At 39.8% G+C, this 14,490-nt stretch overlaps 1 protein-coding gene across 1 annotated transcript in view; it reads left to right on the plus strand.

Annotated features, from left to right (window-relative positions):
- The window catches only part of myo3b (myosin IIIB), a 70,193-nt gene continuing 55,703 nt past the window's right edge, over window positions 1-14,490 (plus strand). The window contains exons 1-8 of the mRNA XM_060877329.1: window positions 1-143; window positions 900-1,001; window positions 1,188-1,371; window positions 2,474-2,608; window positions 3,088-3,192; window positions 5,425-5,524; window positions 6,643-6,719; window positions 7,315-7,460. Coding sequence (XP_060733312.1) covers window positions 973-1,001; window positions 1,188-1,371; window positions 2,474-2,608; window positions 3,088-3,192; window positions 5,425-5,524; window positions 6,643-6,719; window positions 7,315-7,460 — 776 coding nt within the window. The 5' untranslated portion in view covers window positions 1-143; window positions 900-972. The remainder of the gene's footprint in view (window positions 144-899; window positions 1,002-1,187; window positions 1,372-2,473; window positions 2,609-3,087; window positions 3,193-5,424; window positions 5,525-6,642; window positions 6,720-7,314; window positions 7,461-14,490) is intronic.

Consider the following 14,490-nt stretch of genomic DNA (forward strand, 5'->3'; position numbering starts at 1 on the left):
TAACTTTATTTTGAGCTTTCCATCTGTACTGTACTTAATGGATTTTACTTCGAGGACAGAGTGTGTTTTCTGGATAGCCTGTGGATAACTGTTGAATGTTTGTTTCCAGCTAAAAATGGAGCCATTAGAGACATCCGTCATAGGTTAGGCTGCACTTACCATGTCCCTCTCAGCAAATAAATGAGAACTATGAAATATCCATCTCCCAGAGTTCAACACCCACCATCACTCACTCTGTCCTCCAGTGTGATTCATAATTCTGCCCGAGTCGCTGAGCGTGCACCATTTACCTTCTTCACTTCAACCTGCGTCCTAAGCAAATGCAGCTGCAGCATAGGGTCACATACCAGTGCGCATATACATCATAGACATCCAAGAACATATTTTCAATATGTGCTGCATCCTCAGCAGTAGAAAAATGCATCTCTAGTTTATCTGGCATTACATTTTTTGGATTGTATAGTATCAGTCACGTTGGTTTGAGATGTTCGGCTTGTCACTTGCTCTTACAGGTTTGATGCGTATTATACTGACTCAAGTGATGCGGAGATAATTCCTGCGTCCACCTCTTCTACCCAAGGCCCTGTCTCACTTAACACTGTGTACGCTCCGCTAAACATTACCTTAGTGACAGGACGGACCTGAGTCCCTAGACACCAACCGGACTACCTTTTGTGATGTAGCTTTACGTTTCCATTTACTAACTTTATTCCCGGAGAAAGTTTTGTCTGACTCAGAATGAGATGTGTGTAGGTTATAAGTCCCTTCACTTTTAAGGGAAAGGTAATCTTCCTTAAACCCATTAGTAAGGATTGCTTAGCTCTTAATGCCACAGAAAATTCTCAGTGTCCAGCCTGTATCTCTCCTTTGGGTTTCTGTCCTTCTCTCTTGGGTCAAAGATGAGCTTTGTTTAGCTTTTATAGTCTGCCATGATCACCTGAATCGTGAGTACTCTATTTCACATCGGAAGACATGAACGAATGCAAGATTTCATTCTCCTTGTGAGTATATGCTGCTTTGCAAACACAGTCCGTCTAATATAACAGTGAAAGCTCCAGTTTCTCCTTGTTATTTTCTGATCTGGATATTACAAGGTCTGTATAAGGGTATGCATATTCTGTGTATACTAATTTGACTGCCACTCCGACTGGAGCTGTGATGAGATTCCGGGTGTTTGTTGTGTTCAGGAGATCACTATATGGGCTGTATCCATACAAGTCCAGCATGATCAGGCTGGAGGGGCTGGAAAACCCCTCTGACAACTGGAATATTGTGGAGACCATTGGGGAGGGAACCTACGGTAAAGTCTTTAAAATCACCAACAAGAAAGATGGACGTCAAGCAGCGGCGAAGGTTTTGGATCCTGTTAATGTAAGTCATTCATAGACTGTATTAGGTGATGAAAGAATCACAGTGTTTAGGTTTGCTGACACAATACCTGTGAACAGAGATCTCTCTATTTTAGTGTCTTATGCCTTCATGCATGAGCCAGGATATATTCCAATTATTTTTTTATTAACATTGATTTACTTTTTAATTACCTTTTACTGCTGTGAGATCAGTTCTGACTTTCAAGAACTTTTACAGTCAGAGGAATAAAAATAAAATAAAAGATTGCATTGCTTTTGCTCAGAACTGTATGGTTTATCTCACAATTAGCATCAGTGGTAAATCCAATCTCTCTCTCTGCTTCTCTCTCTCTCACTCACACGCTCTCTCTCTCTCTCTCACTCACACGCTCTCTCTCTCGCTCTCTCTCTGCTTCACTATCTCTCACTCATACTCGCACACACTCTCTCTCTCGCTTCTCGCTGTCTCACTCACTCACTCACACACGCTCACACTCTCTATCTCCATCTCTCCCTCACTTACTCACTCACTCACTCACTCACGCACTCTCTCTCTCTCTCTCTCTCTCTCTTTCTCACTCACACGCTCTCTCTCGCTCTCTCTCTCTGCTTCACTCTCTCTCTCTCTGTGTCTCACTCACTCTTGGTGTGTGTCAGCAAGTGTGTGTCAGCACTGCAGTAGCTCTGCCTAAAACTCTGTAACCTGGGGATGAAACCACAGTAGCTACACACTTCTTTTTAAACTGAGCCTGATTTTGCTCTTATTCCATACAGTACATTAGACATCCATTGCCAATAATTGTTAGTCACCTTTGTGATTTGTATTAACCCACCTGGACTTAAAACTAACTTGTCCCCACATATATAAATAAATGAAGGAGTAAAGAAGGCACATATACACTAGCTCTTACACCTCTACTCTAGCACTCAATTACAACCTTGTATCTTGTACACTTCTTGTATTGTCCTCTGCTTGATAAATCACTTTGTTGTATTTCCTTATTTGTTAATTGCTTTGAATGTGTCAGTTAATTCATGAATAAATAAACTAAACTAAAGAAAGCTTACAGAATAACTGGCTTGAGGTTGACAGATTTTTAGATGTAATTGTCATCTCTCTTCAGGATGTTGATGAGGAGATTGAGGCAGAATACAACATCCTGCGCTCTCTTTCAAACCATCCTAATGTGGTAAAGTTTCTTGGCATGTTCTACAAAGCTGACGAGTTCACTGGAGGACAGCTGTGGTTGGTTCTAGAGGTTGGTCACCTTCTTGTTGAGCTCAAATGTGTTCAAGTAACCATAGAAACCATGAACACCTCAGTATCAATCATTTGGAAAGGTGCTTCTATTTTGGGTTTGTTTTTTTAGGGTTTGTAGATCTGTCTGATGGAAAGCTTCGATAGAGCCCTGGAGGGTTAAGAGATATGAGTAGAACCTAAACCATCAACTGAAACCCTGAAAATCTTTTACATGTACATAAAGCAAGCAAATATTTTAATATTTTGTTCTGACAACTTTGCGCCATGCTTTATGAGTTTCTAAGAGGTTTAGTAAAATATCACTTCTAAATTATGTTGGTTAGAAGAATTGACTCTTTTTGCTGATTGCCCAGGAGAAATAATAGTAATAGATGAAAGTAAAGTGTGTGTGTGTGTGTGTGTGTGTGTGTGTGTGTGTGTCATAAATAATAAAGCAGAAATGAACAGGGAGTCACTGAGCGTTTTATTCTCTCTCAGCTGTGTAATGGGGGTTCAGTAACAGAACTGATAAAGGGTTTGCTGATGAGGGGAAAACGTCTGGAAGAGCCTGTCATCTCTTACATCCTCTGTGGTGCTCTGCTGGTAAGGAACACACACTCACTCATTTGTTCACTGCTGAGTTAATCCGCTAACAGCACAGGGCAGGGGCAGGGGTAGGTGAGGTGGCTGGCTCAGCAGTCTGCCATGAGAACAGAAGGGGCGCAGACACAGCTGTAGAAACAGTAAAGGAATCACATGGACTGAGACAGGAGCAATGTGAAGCTATCAACCTTTGTGTAAGTGGCTTACAATGTCCTCAGGGGTCATGAACTCTTTTTCCTAAGCTTGTTGCAGAAGAACTCATTTTAGGCTTAAATTTATAGTCCTGGATTCTTTTTCTAATGTGATTAAAACCACTGTTAAGTGACATTTTAATGAACATTTCTGATTTAGGAAAAAAAACATGATTTGAGGCCCAGAGGTGGGTAGAGTAGCCAAAAAATTGTACAAGAAGTACTGTTACTTCAGAATAATATGACTCAAGTAAAAGTAAAAAGTAGACATCCAAATAATTACTTGAATAAGAGTAAAAAAGTACTTGGTGAAAAAACTACTCAAGTACTGAGTAACTGTTGAGTAACGTCTGATTTATTTTTTTAACACAAGACAACAATCAGACAGACAAAAATACAAAATAATCTTTAGGCAAATTATGGCTCATCCAATCAATAAAATAAATTAAAATTAATTCATTACAAAATAGCTTAAATTAAAATAATTCAGGTAAATTCAAGTACTTAATAAATAAAATAATAATAAAAATAAATAAATATGCACAAGTAAAACAAATTTCCAAACCTTTATACTTTTTTACCAGGCAGAACTAGAACAAAGGCAGCCCATAAATTCTCATAAACTGTGTGTGTGTCTCCAGTGACAGAACAACAGAAGGAAACACACACACACACATTTCATTTCTTTTGTTTTGTGATTGTTGCACATTTGATGCCTTGATGAAAAGGGCAATAATAATGAAATACATCTCTACTCCTTTAATTAATTTCAGAAAGCCTCTAGTACTTTCCTTAGTTTCAGGTAAGCTAAAGCTTCTGGTTGCAAAGCTGTTTTTGTTTCTCAAAATATCTTCCTTCATGTTCATCAGAACAAAGAAATGTATACAGGTTTGTACCAACATGAGAGTGAGTAAATGATGACAGAATTTTCATTTTGAGTGAACTATCACTTTAAATATGTGTGTTCGGCTCTGCAAGAAACGACACGTCTGATGTCATCTGTTTGTCGGCTCTCGCGACGCTGAGTAAAGTTGAGCAGATAAAAAAACTCGAAACAGCTGAACTGGACAAAACTGTTGTGTTGCTATAACTAACGCGTCCCGCCGCTGAGATGTGATTGGTAGGGTACCATTTGATTGGTGAAACAGTCACGTGGTAAAGCCTTAGCGGAAGTTTCTGTCAAAATAAAACATTAAAATTGATGCGTAGAATACCAAAGAGGTGAAAAGAAAAGTAACGAGCTCATTGTAGCCTAATGTAGCGGAGTAAGAGTACAGTTTCTTCTTCACAAATCTACTCAAGTAAAAGTAAAAAGTATAGTGATTTAAAACTTACTCCTAGAAGTATAATTTTTTCAAAATCTTACTCAAGTAAATGTAACGGAGTAAATGTAACTCGTTACTACCCACCTCTGTTGAGGCCTAATCATAAGACCAACTTTAAGGCACTTCATATATTATATTATATATTTGTATTGCTGAACTGGACTGAATTCATTTCTGAAAGATAAACATAGTGATTTACAAAATATATAGCAACTCTCTGAGGGCGAATGCTAAACCCACTTAATAGAACAGGGGGCATAGAAGCCTTTATTATCGCCACATATACATTACAGCACAGTGGAATTCTTTTCTTCACATACCCCAACTGAGGAGGTTGGGGTCAGAGTGCAGGGGCAGCTATGATACAGCACCCCTGGAGCAGGGAGGGTTGAGGGCCTTGCTCAAGGGCCCAGCAGTGGCAGCTTGGCTGTGCTGGGCCTTGAACCCCGATCAACAACCCAGAGCCTTAACCAGTTGCGCCAACACTGCCCCTAATTTAATTTAGCCGTTCATAAATAAATCAGCTCCTCTCCAAATAAATTTGTCATTAGTAGAATTTGGATAAAACTTGATTATGTGAATAAATAAAATTTAAATTAAATAAATAAAATGCCCTCTGTTGCATCACACAGTGTGTGCTAATCACTGTTCAGATCAACTATTCACTGATCCTAAGCCCTTCTTTAATTCCTCCCAATTCTTCTTTTCCACATCAGGGCCTGCAGCATCTGCACAATAACCGAATAATCCATCGAGACGTCAAGGGCAACAACATCCTGCTCACCACAGATGGAGGTGTCAAGCTGGTGGATTTTGGTAATGGCTGTTTGTGTTTCACTCTGTACTGACAGCCTGCGGCTTCGTGTTGCTCTTCACTTAGACATGCTGACAGAATGTCTTTAAGAGGCTACATACTCTGGGTCTACAGAGTCCTCCACTGTAACATTCACAGGCCTATATTTAGCAGCAGGACCATTAGGTGTAGCACACAGGAAACTCTCTACTGTTTAAATTAGTGAAATATAGTTTTTGTGTTTGTTCATTTTTGTCATACATTTTTGTCTTCTGTTTTGAACATGCACAGTGAGAATCCAGACACAAGCTTTTATTTCTGTGTGTGTGTGTCTGTCTGTCTGTGTGTGTATGTGTCTGTCTGTGTGTGGGTGTGTCTGTTTCTGTCTGTGTGTGTCTGAGTCTGTCTCTGTGTGTGTGTGTGTGTGTGTGTGTCTGTCTGTGTGTGTGTGTGTGTGTGTGCATTTGTGTACGTGTATGTGTGTGTGTGCATATGTGTGTGTGTGGAGGGGGGAATGACTTGCTTGCCCGAGGCATGTTTGGGTGTGTGTGAGGTGGGAAATAGGACCCTGCAGGGTGATAAAGCTGCTGCTTTTTATTACAAACAATGATGATGATAGCCATGATGGTGACAATGATTGCTAGTTCACTGGGCCATGGCATTGTGCCATATCAAATTATGGACCTCTGCTTAAAAGATGTCTGTCTGTTAACAGATATCTGTGTATCTGACTGAATCCTTAATAGGAGTGTAAATCTCAGGCTTTCACATGATATCATATGACTGCAAATCTTAATGAGTTCATATTTTTGAAGATACAACTGAATCAGAATTTGTGGTAGGACTACTGTTAACTGGCGAACGACCTTGATGTGGAGTGCGACAATTTTAAATGTCAGTTATGAGCAAATTTTTTTGTAAGCCTATGCAATTATTTACATATCAGATTTTAAATATGAAGATTTTTTTTTACACACCACTTGCCTTTTAACAATAATAAATTATAATCCATGATAATTTATTTCAACGTTGACTTAAACAGGGCTGGGGATAACAGAGGTCAAGAGCTCATTGAAGATTATTACACATTTTCCCCTGTGGAATATGAATGTCATCACCATAATATGCATGTCTTTTGCAGGTGTGTCGGCTCAGCTGTCGAGTGCACGCTTGCACAGGAACACGTCAGTGGGAACGCCATTCTGGATGGCTCCTGAGGTATCTCCTCCCATTCACTCTTTCACTCTCCATTTCTGTCCTGTTCACTTATATACAGTACACACTGCAATACAGTATTTTTTTGGGTGGCTGAATATAGTTATAAAGCTGTGTGTTAATGAAGTATTGTTAAAAGTAGGATAGTTTGCATTTTGATTGAAAAGTGTGTGTGTGTGTGCGTGTGTGTGTGTGTGGGCTCAGTGGGGGTTGTGTGAAGGTTAATAGCTGAGAGCCTTTCTTGTGCTATTCGGTAGTGAAGCGAGATGATTGGGCTAGAGGGGGTCTGGCCTCCAGGCCAATTAGAATTCAGTCTGCTGAAGCGTCTCTTCTGTTTCACGATTGGTCACGATGAGCCTTTTATAGCCCAGAGGAAGAAAAACTGCAGTTTAATATAAAAATAAAACAATAACAAAGTGGAAAGATTTTAAATGTCAAGAACAAAACAATAGTAATTTGGTAATTTTTATATTATACCAGTTAGACCTCATTATGGCTCCCATAGATAAACATTATGCAAATATAAATTATACAATATTACTATACCCAGTAGCATTATACTGTAATGCTACTGGGACTGAAATGTTTTCCTCTACAGGTAATTGCATGTGAGCAGCAGTTGGATTATTCGTATGATGCCCGCTGTGATGTGTGGTCTCTGGGCATCACTGCTATTGAGCTGGCTGATGGAGATCCACCACTGGCTGAGTTGCATCCTGTAAAAGCTCTGTTTAAAATACCAAGGTGAGGCAGCAGAGGGCACCATGCACACATCCAACCAGATAGAGGAGTCTAGGAAAAAGAAGATTGGTTGGGAAAACAGAGAGGGAGTGATGGAGTGAATGATGTGTGGATAGAGAACCGGGTTCTTATAAAACGCCCTGGTGAAGGTGTTAGAGGATCCTGTCCAAGCGCTGATGCTAACCTTAACTCTAACCCCAGCCTTTTTAACTTAAGGAATGCATGGGGGGGTTTACGATGGATTAAAAGGAGATTTGACAATTGTTTTTGTGTTTGGGATGGATTTTAATTTTCAGTGTGTGATTCAGTCCCACTGAAGTCAGATCAATTTAGTTTGCCATTTTTTTGCTTTTTTTTACCCAATCAGAAAATCTGTCCCTACACATTGTCCTGATTAATGATTATTTGAATGCTTTGATGGTGAAAGCGTTTGACCTGTCATCCCTACAATCACACCATTATCTCACACAATGCAGCATGCCTGCACCCTCTGATTGCAATTTGCATGTGTGATTAGCCTCTTCTTTTCTCATTGAGATGAGGCTGTCACTCCCTGCACCCTGCACAATGTTATCTGGCCCTCAACAAGCCCACACGAGATGAGGGCCCTCAGCTGCTGGTTTGACGCTAACCTTACACACACCTTTAGTCCGGATAACATCCAAACATGTGAACTGTCTAGTGAACGCCATGATGGTCCATAACATCATCTATCAGCAGATCTCCTGGTAAACTGGTTACTTAGAATAATATAATTTCAATATAATGGATAATAAAGTGCAATGATTATGAATGAAACTTTTAAAACTAAAATCTGACAAATGACTTATCCCATGTTGAGTTCTTTTCCTAGATGCTAATTCCACCTCTGTCTATCCTGCTCCCTTTCTCTTTCTTAATTTTTTTTTCCTGATATGAGAACAGATTCTCGGCTTGGACACATAAATCAGTGGAATAAGGACCTTTAGCAAGGCCACGTCTGAATAAATAGGTGTCTGTGTGTGTGTCTGTGTGTGCACTGAAGTGTGAAATGATTCTGTTAACATGTCATCTGTCGTGGTCACACACACTCCCTTACTGGGCTGACCTCGGACACTGATATTACGAGTGGGTGTGTGGAGACTTTATTCTGTCAGTAGGAGGTGTTTCCCCTTATAATGAAGGACATCTGTGACTATGGTACACTGACTTCCACCAAGGTTGCAGACTGAATGAATAGATGCATAGATTTCTAATGCATTAGTTACTGACACTATTCATTGACATGACACAGTTACATGACACTATTTATTTCCCCTGTCCTGCTGTAAATCAGATTCAGAAACATTTAATAATATGACTGGACCTTTTTTAGATTTTTATAGCATTCTGTTAAAGCATATTTTATTCATTCTCAGACACTGGGCTGCTGAGCTGTTGACTGTCTTTATCATCGCTCACAAAGTACGCACAGTTATTTAATAATACATAGACTCCAGAATTTCTGCACTTCTAAGATATTGAGCTGTAAAGTTTTGATGGAGAACATCACAGTATGTGCTTTAATATTTTTCTACATGCTTTTAAGCAATGTTTTGGTATAAAAACGCTCACCTATATTATGTGGAATGTACATAACATTTATAAGAAGAACTCATTTTGGATGAACAATTCAACCTTATAATTACAATACAATATTGTAATAATACAGTATAATAATCTAAAGCATTAAATGACAGAAATAGATAACATGCTAAACATGTGCAACTTCCACGTGAGACATTTATAATGTAATGATTCTATATACAGGTGCAGCTCAATAAAAAAGTTCATTTATTTCAGTAATTCAACTCAAATAGTGAAACTTGTGTATTATATAAATTCGGTACACACAGACTGAAGTCGTTTAAGTCTTTGGTACTTTTAATTGTGAGAATATGGTGACATACTCAAAACACCTGCAAAGGTTCCTGAGCCATCAAAATGGTCTCTCAATTTAGTTTACTAGGCTACACAATAATGGGGAAGACTGCTGATCTTACAGTTGTCCAGAAGACAATCATTGACACCCTTCACAATGAGGGAAAGCCATAAACAATCACTGCCAAAGAAGCTGGTTGTTCACAGAGTGCTGTATCCAAGCATGTTAACAGAAAGTAGACTGGAAGGAAAAAGTGTGGAAGAAAAAGATGCACAACCTACTGAGAGAACCGCAGCCTTGAGAGGCTTGTTAAGCAAAATCCATTCAAGAATTTGGGTGAACTTCACAAGGAATGGACTGAGGCTGGGGTCAAGGCATCAAAAGCCACCACACACAAACGTGTCAAGGAATTTGGCTACAGTTGTCGTATTCCTCTTGTTAAGCTACTCCTGAACCACAGACAACATCAGAGGTGTCTTAGCTGAGCTAAGGAGAAGAAGAACTGGACTGTTTCTCAGCAGACAAACGTCGAGTCCTCGTTTCAGATAAGAGCAAGTTTTGTATTTTTGTGTTCAAGGCTGTGGGGGCACGGTGGCACGTTCGCCTCACACCTCCAGGGTCGGGGTTCGATTCCTGCCTCCGCCTTGTGTGTGGAGTTTGCATGTTCTCCCCGTGCCTCGGCGGTTTCCTCCGGGTACTCCGGTTTCCTCCCCCGGTCCAAAGACATGCATGGTAGGTTGATTGGCATCTCTGGAAAATTGTCCGTAGTGTGTGATTGCGTGAGTGAATGAGAGTGTGTGTGTGCCCTGCGATGGGTTGGCACTCCGTCCAGGGTGTATCCTGCCTTGATGCCCGACGACGCCTGAGATAGGCACAGGCTCCCCGTGACCCGAGGTAGTTCGGATAAGCGGTAGAAGATGAGTGAGTGAGAGAGTGAGTGTTCAAGGCTGGAGAGGGGTGGAGAAGCTCATAGCCCAAGTAGCTTGAATTCCAGTGTTAAGTTTCCACAGTCTGTGATGATTTGGGGTTGAATGTCATCTGCTTGTGTGGGTCCACTGTGTTTTTTAAAAACCAATGTCACTGCACCCGTTTACCAAGAAATTTTAGAGCACTTCATGCTTCCTTCTGCTGACCAGCTTTTTAAAGATGCTGATTTCATTTTTCAGCAGGATTTGGCACCTGCCCACACTGCCAAAAGCACCAAAAGTTGGTTAAATGACCATGGCGTTAGTGCGCTTGACTGGCCAGCAAAGAGAATCTATGGGGTATTGTCAAAAGGAAAATGAAAAACCAAGAGGCCAAAAAATGCAGATGAGCTCAAGGCCACTGTCAAAGAAACCTGGGCTTCAATACCACCTCAGCAATACCACAGACTGATCACCTCCATGCCATGCCAAATTGAGGCAGTAATCAAAGCAAAAGGAGCCCCAACCAAGTATTGAGTATATATACAGTGAATGAACATACTTTCCAGAAGGCCAACAATTCACTAAAAATGTCTTATGAAGTATTCAAAGTTAACTGTTTTTTGTTAACTGTGAGCCCAAATCATCACAATTAAAAGTACCAAAGAAAAACTACTTCAGTCTGTGAATTTATATAATACACGAGTTTCACTATTTGAATTACTGAAATAAATGAACTTTTTTCTCAACATTCTAATTTATTTTGTGTGTGTATGTGTGTGTATGTATATATATATATATATATATATAATATATACATACATACACACACAATATGCAGATATCTAGAAATTGTATAGCATGGTGCCTATTTTGCACTATGTATTTATTTATTTATTTTTTATGTTCTCTCACATAGACTGACACAGAGCTTCAAAACATCTGCCTGTTTTCATCTCCTCAGTGTCGATGGCAGACGTAAATGCTATAAGAGCCATGATTATTTCAAATGAGAGTAACATAAAGCATTTAAAAACCAATAAAAGAATAATTGATTGCAACTAGCAGTGGCCATTATGTTATGTAAACATTATTTGCAGCAGCAGTATTCATGCTCTATGTGATCACCTAGCCATAAAGATGAGACATTCTCCTAGAGTCCTCCTATATGTCAGGTCTTATTGGTTCCCCCGATTCACCAAACCTGCATCATCTCATCAGTTAATCTGCTCCTTCTGCTCCACACCTCCAACAGTGGGTGTGTTAGCACAGGTAAAACTCTAAAATGTGTAATATGTGATATATTTATTGATGGAGACTTCAAAGCTCTTTTGTACGTTGCTTTGGATAAGGCCAAATGTCATAAATGTAAATGCAGGGAAACCTAAGGCAATGCATTTAGATGCACTGCATTAAATAAGATAAACTTAGACAGTTTAGAAGTTGAAGAATCCTCTGGAGTTAGTAATATTCCATAATAATATTCCATATTACTGCTACAAATGGAGTCAAACATCCAAGTAATAAAAATATGATCTCTCTTAGTAATTTTTAACATTAATATAAGGGCCACAATAGATACGCCTTGTGTGAAATTTATAGTCTTTTATGAATATATGAAATGCCACAAAACAATAAAGATTAATATATTGTTAGCAGGCTGTTTTGTCACTAGACCAATTGATGCAAGCTCTTCACAGATGGTTACACTGTTTCTGCACAGACCTACGGTCTATTTTTAGTGGCTTGCTCAAAGCTTTTCTCAGAAATAATCACTAAAGAGCCACCCGGGTTGCTTGGTAGTTCAGAAATATTGCACAGCCCTTTTTATGTAGCAGATTGCTATTGACAAAATGTCTACTGGCTCATGTGTCATGGACAGCTCAGGATGGTGCTGGACTTTCTGACTTTTGTTTGTGTGGCTGTGAGTGTCTCTTACCTACTGGAGTGTTTTTTTGAAGTAATTTTATAATTATCGATGCCTTTATTTATATGTGTGTAAAAAAAAAAGAAGACATGTAAACACTGAAGTGTGCATGACACAATAAGCATTTCTGGTGTTTGTATTACACAAACTATTATGTCTGGGTTTCTGTGTATTGCTATATATATTTAAATATGTATGCTTGCATTAGCTTTGAGTTTGCAGACTGAGTGGAAAGACATCTTTATGCTGGCTGAAGTGAATTTTCAGTGTGTGATGAGTACCGAGCAGCCTCTGTTTGTGCTTATTTAGGTCTGGTCATTTATAACACAGTCATAAGCATATGGAGTGAGGATACAAACCTGTAACACAGGGCTTTTGGTGGGAAATTTCTCCTTTCATTCATGTTTGCTTTATCTCTGTCAGTTTGTATACTGTCTGACCTGGGTGTGAGGCATCTGTGTGTTTTTGTGTGTCTTTCAGCTTGTCATCTGGAGTGTAACTAACTGATGTTTTGAGCACCATTGCTGACGGCGCCTGCGTTTGGCACCACGCTCTATGACATGCATTTAGCAGCTCTGCACCTTGATTAGAACAAACCGCTCCTGTTTACATGCTGTCTCACAAACAGGCGGCAAGGGGAGAAGCCTTGACGGAATTTACACAGCACAATAAGGATGTTGAGCAGTGCCATCAGCCACGCTGGCTTCACTTTGTTATGTAGAAGCGGCTTGCCGTGGCAGTGCAACATCAAGGCGAGAGCATCGCTGCGGGCTCGCATTATAGTTTGCGTTGAAGGAGTCAGTTATTCTCCTTTGATCTGCTCTTCAGAGAGGACTGTCTGTCTGCATTTCTATCAAAGGATGGGGTGACTTAGAGCAGCCGAGGACGACAGATTTACTCTTAGAAAAAAAGGAAAACGGTGCTTAACAGGGTTTTCGTTTATATATGCCTGACTGCTTTGTTCTCACGGATAGTTTATGATGAAAAGGAGCGAGGACGTGTCTTTAAGTAGTGCGTCTTCCTTTAAACCTGTACAGCACCCTGGATCTAGCCTTCAATCAGTGTTAAAGTAGGATGACGTATTGAAAAACACGAATATATGGGAAATGTGGTGGTAGAAAATAAGGGAATAAGGGATTTAATCGCTGTCTGTCAGTTAAGTTTGTGGAAATAGTAACTAGAAAATCCAATCTTTCCAGTCTTAGAGCTTTCATTAGCCTCGGGTACAGTGTACTGATGCGTTGTCAGTTCTATATTCCTCCAAAATTTTAGCCGGGTTGCTCACTTTGACTTGATCCGGAGTTTCCCAAAGTCACTTGTTTCAAGTGTCATGCTGAAGACACTTTGGCATTGAGTGACACATTTTTACAGTCATCATTGCTAGAGCTTGTTCTGTCACTCTCTATGCTTCCACTAAGCATACCAGTTCATATACTGTTAGTGTTCGTATGAAACACCAGAGTCCAGCAGAGCCTGTACTGTACAGTATGTGGCTTGCCTTTGTGTGTTTGTCTGCTGATGGATGGAGCCATTCTCAGGTTGCTGACAGGAGAATTATTTGCTCTCATAACTCGGCCACACTGTGGCAGATGCTGTGTGACAGACACAGCGAGCCTCAGCTCATTTGTCATCTTCCACTGGAGTGCTTCAGGCCTGGCCCACACCCAAAGTCAGCCTCTAGTACTTAAGCACTCACTGCTCCGCTCCCAAAATCATTCTCATTATCTTTCTGTGGCTCAGTGCCACAATCTTGATTTAAGCCAATATCAACCAGATATGATTCATTAAATCTCTGAGAAGTGTTGGAGTTAAACACCTCTTAGAGATGCACGTGTTTTTACTGTACTGTATATATTTAAAATAGGAACCAAAATTCGTTTTTTTTCTTTTTCATGTTTTTATGTATCTCACCCAGAATGAACATTTTAGCATTTTAAAATCATAAAAAGTGAGAATTTCCTTCCAAGCTGGGCTGCAGGTTTATTGTGGTGATTATAACTGCAATCTGATTAGATTAGGTTTTATGTCCATTTCACTATGCAATGCATGAAGACTGACATTGACTGTGTGGAGCAATCACACAGCTAGCAACATTTTAGACATCTTTCGGCAGACTGACTGCTTTTACCACTGTGTTTGTTGACCTGGCTCCTTACTCAACATGATCTTTACAGAAGAAAGAAGAAAGCCTAGCCAACGGTTTAAAAAGTGGATTATTTTCCAGTACAGCACATCACACACTTACATTTCTTATACCAAAAAAGTTTGACTATGTTTACACATTTGAATTTATTAATGAGT

This window comes from Tachysurus vachellii, chromosome 8 (genome assembly GCF_030014155.1).
Source record: "Tachysurus vachellii isolate PV-2020 chromosome 8, HZAU_Pvac_v1, whole genome shotgun sequence".
In the NCBI taxonomy this organism is placed as follows: domain Eukaryota; kingdom Metazoa; phylum Chordata; class Actinopteri; order Siluriformes; family Bagridae; genus Tachysurus; species Tachysurus vachellii.